The sequence below is a fragment of the Nicotiana sylvestris genome, chromosome 11 (genome assembly GCF_000393655.2).
Source record: "Nicotiana sylvestris chromosome 11, ASM39365v2, whole genome shotgun sequence".
Lineage (NCBI taxonomy): Eukaryota > Viridiplantae > Streptophyta > Magnoliopsida > Solanales > Solanaceae > Nicotiana > Nicotiana sylvestris.
Window position 1 is genome coordinate 28,995,004 of NC_091067.1, and position 16,336 is coordinate 29,011,339.

Genomic DNA, 16,336 nt, shown 5'->3' on the forward strand with positions numbered 1-16,336 from the left:
ACCATAGTTGGGTGTGGATGATCGACCACTTAAAAATCAAGACAACATTGTTTCTACTGTTTCTTTTGCTTCTCCCACAATACCTTGTTAATTTGAGGTGATAGCTTATATTTTGGCCCATATCTTTGCCCTACATAAAAATCTGAAGTTGGCATGGTAAAGAAAACTTTTGCCTGGTTGTTGACAAAACTTAGCAAAAGTTGGCAGAAGGGACAAGGGGCAAGCTTAGAAAATTTCACATGATGGGCATGTTCTTTTGGTGGATGCTGTTAGTTTTTGATAAAATTTAACGGAGCAATAATTGTTGCAACACTTTAAATAATATAGGGATGATTTTTGTTTAGTGGGGTAAGACAAGGATGTACTTTCACTTTGTGTCATACTTTAAGGATGATTTTTGCCAAAAACTCTATACTGTCTTGTATGCTTTCCGCTTGCCGACATGACCAACTTATCAGTAGAGGTATACTTGATTACTTGTGTAAACTCGGTTGTGCTGAACTTTTATTCCCTTTGCATCAATTTCCACCTGATCACTCTGGATTAGACTTTCCATTTGATCCTGGTTCAAGTTTGCCTTCCACATATGTTAGCGCTACAAGAAATATTGTATTTTGTGATGCGTTGGGCAGCTTGAAGCCTGATAAGTGCATGCCGTTTTCCCAGTGGAATGCTTGCATTGACCCTTGAACCTTCAGTTGCAATATATTGCAACTGTATGCAGATGGGTAACGACAAATAGTGTGTGCTCAAATGTTCTCATAGGGATTGCAATTCATGGTTTTCACATAGATGTTGATGATGTTGTTGCGTGCGACGAGCAAGGAGCTTATGGTGAATGGCCCCTTGGCCTACCACCAAAGGATTCCCTGGTTGCTGATAATAAAAGAAATAACATTGCTACTTATATTCAGCTAATGGTCAGGGTGTAGTCATTTTTTGTTAATCTTCCGGAAAATGCACTGGATATTAAGAAGGATGAGAGGCTAGGAATGGCCAAAAATCTTGGATGGTTTAGGGGCTTCTTCACTGATGAAGATTTATATTTTTATGTTCTTCTATTTGAACTTCTTACAATATCTTGTATTAGTCACAAGCTAGATGAGCTCCTGTTCCATTTTAAAAAGAAGACGTTGAACAGGTCCTGATGGTTTCCTCTTCCCGTCACTCTTGGTGTGCAATTGATTCTTTCCTGACTAAAGCCCTTGTCCATTCTTACTTTCTTTATTATGAGATTATTACAGCAGTGACCTTCCAATTGCATCTTCCAAGAATTTCTGATTCTATGTGGGTGGCTAGGGATAGTATGAAAAAGAATGAATATTATGGAAGTCATTCATGGGACAATACAAGATTATGTGAAGAACACCAAATCTGGAATCCAAGTGTTGAAATAGCTCTTATATATGAGAAGTTGCAGCTAGTCCATCATTTTCTAATGATAAAAGTATCAACTCAAAATATTTTGAGTAATCATGAAGCTATAAAGTTGCACCAGTTTCCATTTGTTTCCGGTGGTATTATGTATATTATTAGTCTTGGTGGAATAGTGCTGCTTATTTGTGTATGGGATCCAGGAATTAATTCCAAGGAATCTATATGTTCATACAGAGACCTCGGAGCCACACCTATTACTGGGATCTAGGGGCAATTCTTGCTTATGTGTATATTCTGATTCTATGACTAAGGTGTGGGATCCCGGCAGACAAAGGGATATCTCTGTTGAAGTTTGGCAAAATGCCAAAGTCCCACATTGGTTGAGAGTTAAGTTTGGGGGGATTTTTCCCCTATAAAAGAAGGCCTAATGTTTAGGATTGAAACACACCTCTCATTTGCCTTCTCATCTGTTTAAGGCATTTGTATCTTCTCTCTTTAGTATTATTTCACTTGTATTTTTGGAGTGAAATAAAATATTGGTTGTGTCCGAGGAGTAGGCAAAATTAGCCGAACCTCGTAAATTCTGGTGTTCCCTTTATTGTTGTTTTATTGTCTTATTTATTATTTGGTGGCTGTCATAATTTTTGGTATAGTAGTTGTGACTTATTCACACTATATACATTTGGCTTCCGCAACAATTGGTATCAGAGCCAAGGTACTGTCTAAGTATGCTCTGTGGTTGCAGCATAGTCTGATCTTCCACATCAGAAAAGATTTATCTTGGTAACTGAGTCAAGGTTCTGTCTGAGTATGCTCTGTAGTTGCAGCTTAGTCTGATCTTCTACATCAGAAAGGAAATAATCTTGATTTGTGTCGTCAGCTATTAAATAATATTTGTGTCAAATATGGGGGACAATAAACAAGAAGAATCTACATCAAGTGTCAACAATACGTCATCATTGGCATCTTCGCTTATGACAAGAATTGTGTCAAATGCGAAATTTGCGGTAGAAATTTTTGACGGGTCCGGACATTTTGGGATGTGGCAAGGCGAGGTTCTAGATGTCCTTTTTCAACAAGGGCTAGATCTGGCCATTGAAGAAAAGAAACCAGATGTTATTGGAGAAGAAGATTGGAGAATTATCAACCGTGTTGCTTGCGGTACCATTCGATCCTACCTTGCTAGAGAGCAGAAATATCCATACACAAAGGAAACTTCTGCAAGTAAATTATGGAAAGCACTGGAGGATAAATTTTTGAAGAAAAACAGTCAAAATAAATTGTACATGAAGAAGAGACTGTTTCACTTCACCTATGTTCCTGGTACCACGATGAATGAACATATCACCAGTTTCAATAAGTTGGTCACAGATTTGCAAAATATGGATACAACTTATGATGATGGTGACTTGGCCTTAATGTTGTTGGCGTCACTTCCTGATGAGTACGAGCACCTTGAAACTACTCTACTCCATGGAAATGACGAAATTTCTCTCAGAGAAGTTTGTTCAGCTTTGTACAGCTATGAACAAAGAAAGCGAGAAAAACAGAAGGGCGGAGAAGGAGAAGCACTGTTTGTGAGGGGTCGTCCTCAAAATCAAACGAGGACAAAGAAGGGAAGATCCAAGTCAAGATCCAGACCCAGTAAAGATGAATGTGCCTTTTGTCGAGAAAAAGGGCACTGGAAGAAAGACTGTCCGAAGTTGAAGAATAAGGCCAAACATAACAATGGAAAGGCTATTATGGATTCAAATGTAGCTGATTGTGATGATTCAGACTTCTCATTAGTTACAACAGAGTCATCAACATCATCAGACATATGGTTGATGGACTCGGCTTGTAGCTATCATATGTGTCCCAACAGGGACTGGTTCATGGAATTTCAAGAAGGAGAATATGGAGTCATCCACACAGCGGATAACAGCCCTCTTACCTCATATGGCATTGGTTCAATACGATTAAGGAACCATGATGGAATGATCAGAACATTGATAGATGTTCGATATGTACCGGATTTGAAGAAGAATCTCATCTCTGTGGGAGCCCTAGAATCAAAAGGGTTCAAAATCATTGCAGAAAATGGAGTGATGAGAGTATGCTCCGGTGCACTAGTGGTAATGAAGGCTAATCGGAAGAATAATAATATGTACCGCTATCGTGGCAGTACAGTTATTGGGACAGCGACAGTAACATCCAGTGACGACAAAGAGGCAGAAGCAACCAAGCTATGGCACATGCGCTTGGGACATGCTGGAGGAAAATCCTTGAAAACTCTATCAGATCAAGGATTGTTAAAAGGAGTAAAGGCTTGCAACTTGGAGTTTTGTGAGCATTGTGTTAAAGGGAAACAGACAAGGGTTAAATTTGGTACAGCGATCCATAATACTAAAGGCATTTTGGATTATGTACACTCTGATGTTTGGGGTCCTTCCAAAACACCTTCATTGGGTGGGAAGCACTATTTTGTAACCTTTGTTGATGATTTTTCTCGAAGAGTATGGGTGTATACAATGAAGAGCAAAGATGAAGTGTTGGGAATTTTTCTCAAATGGAAGACGATGGTGGAGAATCAGACAGGCAGGAGAATCAAGTGTATTCGCACAGACAATGGAGGTGAATACAAAAATGATCATTTCAATAAGGTCTGTGAAAATGATGGCATCATCCGACACTTCACTGTTAGACATACACCACAACAGAATGGAGTGGCAGAACGTATGAACCGGACCTTGCTGGAGAAGGTACGGTGTATGTTGTCCAATGCTGGCTTGGGCAAAGAATTTTGGGCTGAGGCAATTACATATGCATGCCACCTCATTAATCGTCTACCATCTGCTGCTATTGATGGCAAAACACCATTTGAAAAATGGTACGGAAAACCTGCTGTAGATTATAACTCTTTGCACGTGTTTGGCTCAACTGCATATTATCATGTGACAGAGTCAAAATTGGATCCAAGGGCAAAGAAGGCTATTTTTATGGGAATTACTTCTGGAGTCAAAGGATATCGCTTATGGTGTCCTATGACAAAGAAAGTAATATTCAGCAGAGATGTTACCTTTGATGAATTTGCTATGGTAAATAAGGTAACAGAAGATACCAAACAAAATGAAGGTGCTTCTAAGCAGGTGGAGTTTGAGGGAAAATTTATTTTTCCTACACAAGAAGCAGAGGAGGAAACAAATGAAGATTACCCTCTGGAAGGAGAGCCAGTAGAGGAGATTCCAACTCAGGAATCTCAACAACAACTTGAATCAATAGCAACCAGCAGGCCAAAAAGAACAATAACGAAACCTGTTCGTCTCATAGAGACGGTTGCTTGTGCAACCTCAATTGTAGCTGATGATGTTCCTACTACTTATAAAGACGCTGTCCAAAGTTCAGAAGAAGATAAGTGGAGGATTGCCATGAATGATGAAATACAGTCCCTTCATCAGAATCATACATGGAGATTGGCCAATCTCCCGAAGGGAAAGAAAGCAATTGGGTGCAAATGGGTATTTGCAAAGAAGGAAGGATTTCCTAACCAAGTAGATGTTCGCTACAAAGCAAGATTGGTGGCCAAAGGATATGCTCAAAAGGAGGGAATTGATTACAATGAAGTGTTTTCTCCAGTTGTAAAACATTCCTCCATTAGAATTATGTTGGCTTTGGTAGCACAATTGGATTTGGAACTAGTTCAGATGGATGTAAAAACTGCGTTTTTACATGGAAACTTGGAGGAGGAAATCTACATGACTCAGCCAGAAGGATTCAAAGTTGCTGGAAAAGAAAATATGGTGTGCAAACTTGAAAAATCGTTGTACGGATTGAAACAATCTTCTAGACAATGGTACAAGCGATTTGACGAGTTTATGTTGCGGCAAGGGTACAAGAGAAGCAAATACGATCATTGTGTGTATTTGCACAAGCTTAAAGATGGTTCCTTTGTATATCTTCTCCTATATGTTGATGATATGTTGATAGCTTCCAAGAATTCGGAAGAAATTGATAAGTTGAAGATTCAACTGAAGAAGGAGTTCGAGATGAAGGATTTGGGTGAGGCAAAGAAAATTCTTGGCATGGAGATAATTAGAGATAGACGTTCAAAGAAACTCTGTTTATCTCAAAAGGAATATTTGAAGAGAGTACTTCAACGTTTTGGCATAGATGACAAGACTAAGCCAGTTAGTACTCCACTTGCTTCCCATTTTAAGCTAAGTACTACTATGTCGCCAATGGATGAAGCTGAACGAGAGTATATGTCAAAGGTACCATACGCAAATGTTGTTGGTAGCTTGATGTATGCAATGGTTTGCACAAGGCCTGACATTTCACAAGCTGTTGGAGTTATTAGCAGATATATGCACAATCCAGGGAAGGAGCATTGGCAAGCTGTGAAGTGGATTCTACGGTATATTCATAATACTGTAGATGTCGGGTTAGTTTTTGAGCAGGAAGACAATCAGTCTGTAGTTGGATATTGTGACTCAGATTTTGCGGGTGATATGGACAAACGAAGATCAACTACTGGTTATGTGTTTACTTTTGCAAAGGCACCAGTTAGTTGGAAGTCTACTTTGCAGTCAACAGTTGCTTTGTCTACAACAGAGGCAGAGTACATGGCTATTACAGATGCTGTGAAAGAGGCAATTTGGCTTCAAGGATTGCTAAAGGAGCTTGGTGTTGAACAAAAAGGTATCACAATTTTTTGTGATAGTCAAAGTGCTATTCAATTAGCGAAGAACCAAGTTTATCATGCAAGGACGAAGCACATTGATGTTCGGTATCATTTCGTACGAGAAATCATAGAAGAAGGTGGAGTCACGGTGAAGAAAATTCATACTACAGAGAATCCTGCTGATATGCTGACAAAGGTGGTGACTGCGGTCAAGTTTCAACATTGTTTGGATTTGATCAACATTGTTGAACACTGAAGATTGAAGATGAAGACACAACCAAAATTTGTTATTGAGAGAGAATTGAAAATGTGGAATTTTGCCAAGGTGGAGATTTGTTGAAGTTTGGCAAAATGCCAAAGTCCCACATTGGTTGGGAGTTAAGTTTGGAGGGGATTTTTCCCCTATAAAAGAAGGCCTAATGTTTAGGATTGAGACACACCTCTCATTTGCCTTCTCATCTGTTTAAGGCATTTGTATCTTCTCTCTTTAGTATTATTTCACTTGTATTTTTGGAGTGAAATAAAATATTGGTTGTGTCCGAGGAGTAGGCAAAATTAGCCGAACCTCGTAAATTCTGGTGTTCCCTTTATTGTTGCTTTATTGTCTTATTTATTATTTGGTGGCTGTCATAATTTTTGGTATAGTAGTTGTGACTTATTCACACTATATACATTTGGCTTCCGCAACAATAACAACTCGTAGTACTAAATAGTATATATATTACGAATCCGTTGCAAATTCCTTCAAAAATATATAATACCCTTTTGTAAAAGGTTTTTCTATTTGACAATTGATAACGCACGCATGAACCAGCATGGAGGAGTGTTTATGGTTCCGTTTGGGTTAGTTTTTCCCTAAAAAGAAACCAAACCAAGTAAGTCGGTTTTTCAAATATTGGAACCAAACCATACCAATAAGCTAGTTTTTATTCGATTCGGTTTTTGTGGGTTTTTCGATTTTTCGATTATTTATCGGTTTTTTTCTTAAATATGACACATACACTACCAAATGCATATTCCAGCGATTACATTTTCAACGTAACACTATCAAATCAATTGCTCTTTCACAAATCTATCATTTACCAAGATATATTAATGATAATTAAATCAAATAGTGATGAACAATTTAACTACTCAATTAAAAATCGATTATTTTTAACATGAAATAAATTCTTGTACTTATATGTAAAAAATGATATATAACAAGTGTAAAAAGAATTAGGTTACATAATTTAATGTGGGATTAGAAAAAGTAGGGTTTCTAAATCGATACATTATTAATAATAATTTACGTACGTGTTATAAACTCATAAAAAAAAAAAAATCAAACTTGTACATAAGGAATCAAGCTCTCTCCAAGAATGTAAAATGTTGAAAATATACGTAATTTAAGAAATGAAAAGAACTCAAAGTATTACTGTAGAAATTTTAGATGATCATTTCAATGCGTTCATAGCAAAGAGAAAATAACTTTTCCACTTGTTTTACTAAGTGGGTGTTAGGAACATAACAATTGTAAAATTCCGGAAAAAAAAATCAAGTAAAAATGATATTTGAAATTAGAGTCGTATTTGGACATGAATACAATTTGAAACCGTTTTTTATTTTTTTTGATTGATTTGAAGTGAAAATTTTGAAAACCAGTTTTTTGGAGTTTTTAAAATTTTCGAAAAATTCTGAAATTCAACTTCAAGTGAAATTTGAAATTTTCAAGATCAAACACTGATTCCGAAAAAAAATAATTTTTTTTATAGCTAAAAGGGCCCTTTGTGCTCTCTCGATATATTCCTTTTTTCTTCAATATTTTATAATCATGTATACTTCATCAACTTCTTATGAACTATATATGCACTCGCAAAATGTGTGTTCTGACAAGATTAAGAACTCAAACCTTATGTACAGAAAAAGAAGCGTCTAATTAGATCAGAAACTAAGAATGCATCTATAAGAAGAAACTATCCATGACTCCATGCACCCCATTTCTCTTAATTACTTGTCTCTAGTTTCCAAAGGAAAGGCAAAAAAAATTACCAACAACTAGCTCTCCTGTTAATTTCTGAAAATGATGGAATTGCTTCTTGTAGTATTACTATTGTTACAAAATTTTGTAACCGCACCAAGTTCCCCATACCATCATGAGAGACTAGTCATAAAAATGATTCACTATGAAGCAGTGAACTCGCCTTTCTACAATCCAGAACTCACACTTGAAGATCGTGTGAGAATAATGAATGAGAGATCAGAGACTCGCATTTCACATCTTATAACTGATCTGGAAAAAGATGGCAATAAAATTCAGATTTACCCAGCATATACCTCTCAGTTTCTTGTTCCATTAAAGAATGGTACACCCGCCATACCACAAATTCTTACCATGGACACCGGTAGTTTGTTACTTTGGGTTCATTGTGGCTTTACTATTGGTGGTGAAGGCTCACCAGCTCCATTATACTGCTATGCAGAATCTTCATCATATGTTGAAGATGTGTATTGTGGGACATCTGTTTGTAATCTTATGATTCTTAAAGGCAAATGTGGTGTCTCAACGAGGAGATGTGAGGATACTTATTCTTATGCAACAGGTAGGACTAGGGGACATCTTGCCTCTGAAGTTGTGGCATTTGAGTTAAGCAATGGTTATGGTTAATTGAAGGAGCGTCCACTCCCATGTTTATGGTTATAGGCAAATACTACATAACTTTAGAAAAGATCAATGTAGGGGACAAGTTTCTTGACATTGATCCAATTATATTCAAGAGGATCGATCACCAAGGTGGAATGATTGTTGATAGTGGGGCCACATCGAGTTATTTGCCTGAGATAGCTTACAAGAAACTGAAGGAAGAAATTAAATCTGTGATTGGTACGACGTTAGAAGAATTTATAAGCAACAGACCAGAAGAGCTTTGCTACTATGGAATTGTCGCTCGGGATCTTAAAGGACTTCCAACTATAGCATATCATTTTTCTGAAAATGCTAAAATGGAGTTTAGTGCTGACAATTTATTTCGACAAGATCGCGTTGATCATTTCTGCTTGTCTATACAAATTTCTGAAAGTAAGAAGATGCCTTTTAGCATACTTGGAGTTTGGGCACAACAATATTTCTATGACAGCTTTGACTTTAACACTATGAGAATGTCCTTCACTAGGATAGATGGTGACCGTCTGTTTGATTGATCATTACGATGTGATTTTCTTTGATGTTTCTACTTAAGTGATATAAGTCTTAATATTCTCAACATCTTTGCCTTCTATAGTGTTTTAAACATGTTCAGTTGCTCAGATATATATAATTAACTTTTCAACTTAGCATGAGAAACGAAAAGCACATACTCGAATTCCAACTACAACACTTAATAATAAGAACCTACCCAAGAAAATATTAGTAAACAACATCAAGTAAGAGATTTTAGGTCCAATCGTCTCAAGAGTATTGGAATTTGAAAATTATTTTATATCAAAATAACAGGCTGATGCACTAAGCTCGCACTGTTATGCGAAATATGAGAAAATATGAGAAAGAGAAGACCACATTGTGTATATCATACACAGCATTATCTGCCCTTACACTTCAGCAGATTAACCAACTTCTGTTACTTGTTACTTGTATTTATTTAGCAATGGTTCAAATGCTAAAATGCTAATTCTTCATATATGTAATACGTAAAAGTTTCAGTAGAAAAAGTGGGTTTCAGATCCAATCATCCCAAAGAGGTCTACTGTTGAAAATGTGGGGGGACAATTCTAATCCAAATTAAGATATGCAAAAAAAAAAAAACACTTCTAGGAGATGGTATTCTTGGTTTTAACTTACAAACAATAATTTTGGGTATCGTTAATATGCTATTATGCAGGAAGAACAATACAAACTCCTGCATATAAGCTTGATACAACACTCAACAGCAAGTGAAATAAGTAAATCAGTCTAGATAAAAAAGGCAGGCCGGTGCACTAAATTACCTGCTATGTAGTGGCGGAGCCACCTTTGTCCGTCAATTGACACCCCTTCGCTGGAGAATTCCAGTGTAGATAAGTAAATATATTATATGTTGGATCCTCTTGGCTTTTTTGTGTGTTTATGACTTTATATTTTTAATCCTTTTTTGGGGTTGCAAATAGAGCATTGTTGCGAGAAAAGAAGAATTTAACCAAACCTTTTGCCCATCTGAGAACTTGGATGAGCCTATCTGTCAGATTGATTGAGGTTGTCCCTCTTGAAGAATCTCCTGTTGTGAAACAATAAATTGATCTCCAACTTCTATTATGTATATAATATAACCTGTCACACCATCTTTGTTAGTCGAAACATATATCCTTCCTACCTGTTTCCCCAATTTGGTTTTGTCCTCATAATAGCAACTTATGAAAACCAATAAACCATTGCCTCAGAAAGTGATGAAGTGTTCAGTGCTCATACTGTACGGGAAAGAGAACTTGTTGGCCTTCTCAGGCAACATTTGCCTCGCAACGCATGGAGAATCATATTGGACGTGGTAAACCATCCAGTCTCTCATCCTGACATCAAAGAAAATTTTATTGTGGTTTGCGTATTGATCATGTGGATCAATACTCTCAAACATCTGAGGGAGAGCACCGAACATAAAAGATCCTATCACCCTCTTTGTCAAGCATAAAACACCATCCGTCTCTCGGGGCCAAGGAGTTATAGATGTAATGGTCACAATCAAGACTGATAATGAATGCATCATTTGACATTATTGCACTGGTTCGAACTAAACAATTCATGGATCCAGCTTTCTTATTGTGATCAAAAGCAGGGCGCTTTTCTCTGGAAACATAAACCAGAATCGGCAATCTTATATCAATGTCTGCTGTGTCAATCAAGTTCTTCTGATATACCTGTTTCCCATAAAGTGGCTCTGCATTTGGAGGAACCACAATGATCTGTAACCCTCATGATCACATCTTGAATGGTCTTCTTCTGTTGATGACCAAGTACCATGCCAGTGAGTCCCATCAGAAATCCAAGTAGCTTTCTGGATCTGTTTCCTCTTACCTTTAACTCCTGTTGGGTGTTATAAGCATCTGATCATCGACTTTTAAGATTAGAAGCTTTGGCAATTGACCAAGAAGCCAAGATATAGCAAACCAAAACCTCATACTATTGAAAATATCCACAGCAACATTGTGACATGATTTAAATGAAAACTCCTTCATGTCAAGAAACAAGCCAAGCCACCAGAACGAAGAACCATACCATGAGCAACCTGCAGGCTGCATGGACTGATAATTGCAGCTGACATTCCAATTTCCCTCATCAAAGGTTTTTTCTTGTCACCAATGTTTGAATGATTTGCAGATCTGTCAATGCCTCTCCCAATGGCAACCGGTAAGCCACAACGCATTCATAGCTATACGTGCCTTTTAGGGATGGCAATGGGGCGGTGCGGGTGCGGTGCGGGTTTAAACATATGCGGTTGCGGGGATTCGTGAAGCACTCATAAGTGAAAAATTCTTCTCAATCCGCCAATGAGGTCCCCTCCGCACGCTAGACTAGATTGTCAGTGCCGTGCGGGAAAACCAATGTTATGAGCAATTGCGGAAGCTGAGAGAGAATTGGGTTTTGAATGATGATGATGATTTTATTGATGACTGAAATGCTGATTACAAAGATGCAGTGTCGAGGGGGAGAGACACCAGAAAAATGCTTGCTTGAAAATGTTTGATTGTTTGGTCCCCCTTCGACACCGCATCTTTGTAATCAGCATTTCAGTCATCAATAAAATCATCATCATCATTCAAAACCCAATTCTCTCTCAGCTTCCGCAATTGCTCATGACATTGGTTTTCCCGCACGGCACTGACAATCTAGTCTAGCGTGCGGAGGGGACCTCATTGGCGGACAGCAACCGCACTGACATCGGTTGCTTAGCCTTACGTTGCCCTTCCAAAGAACATCAGGAAGGCGTTGTGTAACAGTTGGTATCAGAGCCTAGGCTCGACATCGGACGAGGGAACACATTTGCCATCATCACCATTTCTGACCATGGTGAATCATGGGGAGCGTCTAGCATCCCTAGAAGAGACGGTTGACCGATTACGACCCATCGTGGATACGGTGCCTGATCAAAACAACAACCTAGTGCAAAGGTTGGACGACCTGGACCGCCGAATGCGGCAGGCCGAAAATGACATTGCAAACATCAGTCGTGACTCTGACGATGACCGACAAACGGCAGCCATCGAAACTGCCAATATTCATGGTAAATTTGAGGACCTCCAACAGGAGCGTGCCGACGATTTAGCCCATCAGCAACAAGAGGCAGACAGACTAACTGACATGCAGCAAACCATAGACGACTTGATAGGCAAGCTCAATGTTGTCAATGTTGCCCTACAAAGCCTACTTCGAGGAGGCGACAACCACATCAGGGGTGCAGCAAACCTCACCCCTATTCCACAAAAGCTTAAGATACCGGAGCCAAAGCCATACGACGGATCTCGAGATGCTAAAGAAGTGAAAAACTTCATCTTCGACATCGAACAATACTTCGATGTCGTGGGCCATTTGGAAGAATCCAAAAAGGTAGCGACTGCTGCCATGTATCTTCAGGGCGATGCCAAACTTTGGTGGCGGGTCAAATACGAAGCCATCAAGGCCGGTGAAGATACTCTCCAGACATGGGATGAATTGAAGGTAGCCATACGCCTGCAGTTCTTCCCCGAAAATGTGGAATACAATGCAAGGAGAAAACTACGGGACCTCCGCCACACCAAATCAGTGCGGGAGTACGTGCGCGAATTCTCCGCACTCATGCTAAACATACGCGACATGGGGGACAAAGACAAACTCTTCGCATTCATAGAAGGTTTGAAACCTCATGCCCGTATGGAACTATAGAGACAACGGGTAGACACCCTACCCAAGGCCATTCAAGCTGCAGAATGCCTTGGCGATTATCATTTGGGAACTCAGTACGACAGGCCCCAGCCGTCTGTCCGAGGGGGATTCAACGGGAACCATCCCAGCAATAGTGGCCCAAGCAAAAGTGGGGGAGATCGGAGTGCATCCAAAACTAAGACTCCTCCCTCCAACAGCAACAGTGCGGCATCCATCAACAACAATCAGGGGAGAAAGCCTCCCTCAGAATGCCTATGCAACCAGGACAGTATCCTCTACCATTTCCCATACAATCCAAGTAATATTTCTGCAAATTATGAAACCCCAATCACACTTAGTCGCAGCTGTTTTCTCATCACATTCTCCCACTTGACACGTTGTTTTACACTCATCACCACAGGCTCATTCTCCTAGCTCTTTTTAACATGTGCTACTTGTCACAGAATAACCCTCCCCCTCCCCCCACCACAAGTAGGCTTATATTTCTCTGCCTGATTTGAAAATATTGATAATCTTCATTATCTGGGTGCCTTGTACCCCTCTTCACCTTACTTCTTTTACTTGTTGAAACTTGTATCTAGCTTCTGAATCCCTCATAGATTTTCACCATATTCGTGAATAGATATCCTTGCCTTAAGGCTCCTTATTAAGAAGCATACACATCTTAGTACACACACGATCTGTTGAAGACCTCATATTTACTCATCATAAGTATGATGTGAAATCGAGTTCCTCTGACTCAACTCTTTCACATCCACATGTAATCTCTTACCAACTATCTTTGTGGAAGTAGGTATCGTTGTATTATGACTAAAGTCGAATTTAGGAGTTTGAATTCTTACAACTGAGCTCTACTGCACGATCTAGAGTAAGAAGAAAGAGTGACAGACCTAAATGCCCTGTAGCCTCCTGCTTATAAGTGTGGTGCACAACACACCCATAAACAAGACTCTACTAGACACGGCTTGTAGACTCCCTAGGACAGAACTGCTCTGATACCACTTCTGTCACGACCCAAACCGAAGGGCCGCGACGGGCACCCGGTGCCTTACTCAACCGAGTACCAACGTAACATATCTTTCTTATCATGTTATCATGAGTAAATGAGCTAGAAAACTCGTCCTGAGATAACAAGAATAAAACATAAGGGAATAGTCAACATATGAAGACCCAACATGATATACAAACTAATATATGTGACATACGGGCCTATAAGGCCGACATGACCATTAGTAAACTCGAAACATAGGCCGACAAGGCCATACAATTATCCATACACCTGACATATGTCTACAAGCCTCTAAGAGTACATAAAATCATAAAGGTCGGGACAGGGCCCCGCCATATCAATCAATACATATCCAAAGCATACTGACCAAATAGGCAACTCCGGAGCAAGTGGAGTGCACCAACACCTTCGCTGAGCTGATAGCCTACTAGGAGGACTGTCAACCTATCAATCGGGACCTGCAGGCATGAAATGCAGCGTCCCCAGGCAAAAGGGACGTCAGTACGAATAAAGTACCGAGTATGTTAGGCAGGAAAGCATAAACAAGAACAGTAATGTAAAGAGAGAGATAGAGGAGATACAACCTGTAACATCAGAGTGCCTCTGGGGGTTACTGATATGAAATGCATAATACATATATATACATAAACTTTTTAAAACATTCGCCTCTGTGGGCATCATCATCATCATATCGTACCTGGCCTCAAAGAGGACTCGGTAAAAGCGTACCCGACCATCATAAGGTTCGGTAGAATCGTACCCGGCCACGTGGAGCTCGGTAAACCCAACTGATCAGTGGTTGCACAATAGGTGCCGTACCCGGCCGACTATAGCGCGGCTCGGTAGAGTAAAATAGATACTATATATAATGCATGCTAGACTCATGGAATCATCTTCTAAACCTTTTGGAGTGACTTAAGAACATTATGGACATCCCTACCATCAATATGAACCTTAGTAGGATTTAAGGATCATACACACTTGTTTAGAATAATTTTATAAGGAAAGAACAACATGGACAACCTTAGTTGCTAGGAGTAGAGTCATTATGAAATAGCGTATCGTTTATGTTCATTTCATTTTAGACCATGCCAAAAGAAAGAAGAAAGTGCCTTAACATACCTTAAACCCGTTGAGTCCTTAATCCCTTCCAAGCAACTCTTCAAACAAGTCAACTCAATCTATCATAGTATAAGGAGATTCAAAATCAGTGCTGAGCAAAGGCTAAGTCTATAACTTAAGCTAGTAGCTCGTTTACGTAAATTTGGGCAGCATCTCCATTGTAACAAGGGCCTCCTCCAATACCATATACCAACAACAATGACCAGAGCAATCCATCAATACATAATTATCAATATCAAGACACCATATAACCACAACAAGTCACAACTACATTACGACGAGCGGCAAACTCCGATTGGAATCCGTATACCCCTTATCAATCCTTATAGACTTCTTACTTCAACATAAAAGTATCATTAACTTGATAATGAAGTCATTAATCAATGATTCCAGCCTTATACCATATATTTATAACAACGAAAATAATCCACAACTTCAACTATCTCCAACTAGCAACTTTATTCACTAGTTCAGGTCTAGCCCATCCATTTAACTTAATCAATATCAAGATAACCTTAGGCACAAGCAAGAACACAATATACATACCTCCTACAGTAACTTCAAGTCAAAATCCAAGTTATATTCATTTTACAACAACCCTTAATAGCAATACAACACCATAGAAGTGACTTAAGCTAGTCCAAGTATTATCTTATAGTTTATCATCCTAACAACTTAACCAACATACAAGCAAGCTTAAGCACAATTAGTAGGTTGTTATACTCACCTTAGACAGCAGCAACAACTTGGAATTTCATCCAAATACAGCCCACAACAATCCTCAATGACAACACAACCTCAAAGAGGTGTTGTTCTTCACTAGAACTAAGTTTTGATGTTGAAATATGGTGTAATCACTTTGGAATCACTTCAAACCCTTGTGATATATGTTTAGGAGGGTTAGGAGAAGTTTGGAGACGAACTTTAGTTGAAAAATGAGCAAAAATAGGCGTCCAAATCGTTTATAAATTGAAGTAGGTCAACCACCGCCTAAGTGGGTCCCATTGGGAGCTGCTTGCGCGGTCTCGCGAAAATGCGAATATCTCTCTACTCCGATGTCGTATTGACAAACGGTTTAATGCATTAGAAACTAGACTCGTAGACCTTCAATTTGGTAGGTAGAACACCCCATTATTCCAAGTATATTTGGAGAAATTCTCAGATACATTTGACCTAAATTTCAGCAAATTTATGAATGTAACTTGTGATGACCTTTGCCAACTCTTGTTCCACAACTTGCTTGCCTTCAAAATGTAGAAAATGAATATCATACGACTAAAATAACTCATAGAATAACCTCCTT

At 39.0% G+C, this 16,336-nt stretch overlaps 1 protein-coding gene across 1 annotated transcript; it reads left to right on the forward strand.

Annotated features, from left to right (window-relative positions):
• Positions 1 to 8,192: 8,192 nt before the first annotated feature.
• On the forward strand, positions 8,193 to 9,217 carry LOC138880871 (aspartic proteinase CDR1-like). Its single transcript, XM_070161052.1, has 2 exons — positions 8,193 to 8,619; positions 8,721 to 9,217. Exons 1-2 carry the CDS (start codon positions 8,193 to 8,195, stop codon positions 9,215 to 9,217), a joined length of 924 nt encoding a protein of 307 aa, XP_070017153.1.
• The last annotated feature ends 7,119 nt before the right edge of the window (positions 9,218 to 16,336 follow it).

Excerpts from the sequence above, each read along its gene's own strand:
- LOC138880871 (XM_070161052.1), top strand. The coding sequence starts at position 8,193 with ATGATTCACTATGAAGCAGTGAACTCGCCTTTCTACAATCCAGAACTC. Across the intron at positions 8,620-8,720 it reads TACTTATTCTTATGCAACAG|GCAAATACTACATAACTTTA; the intron begins GTAGGACTAGGG and ends TTATGGTTATAG.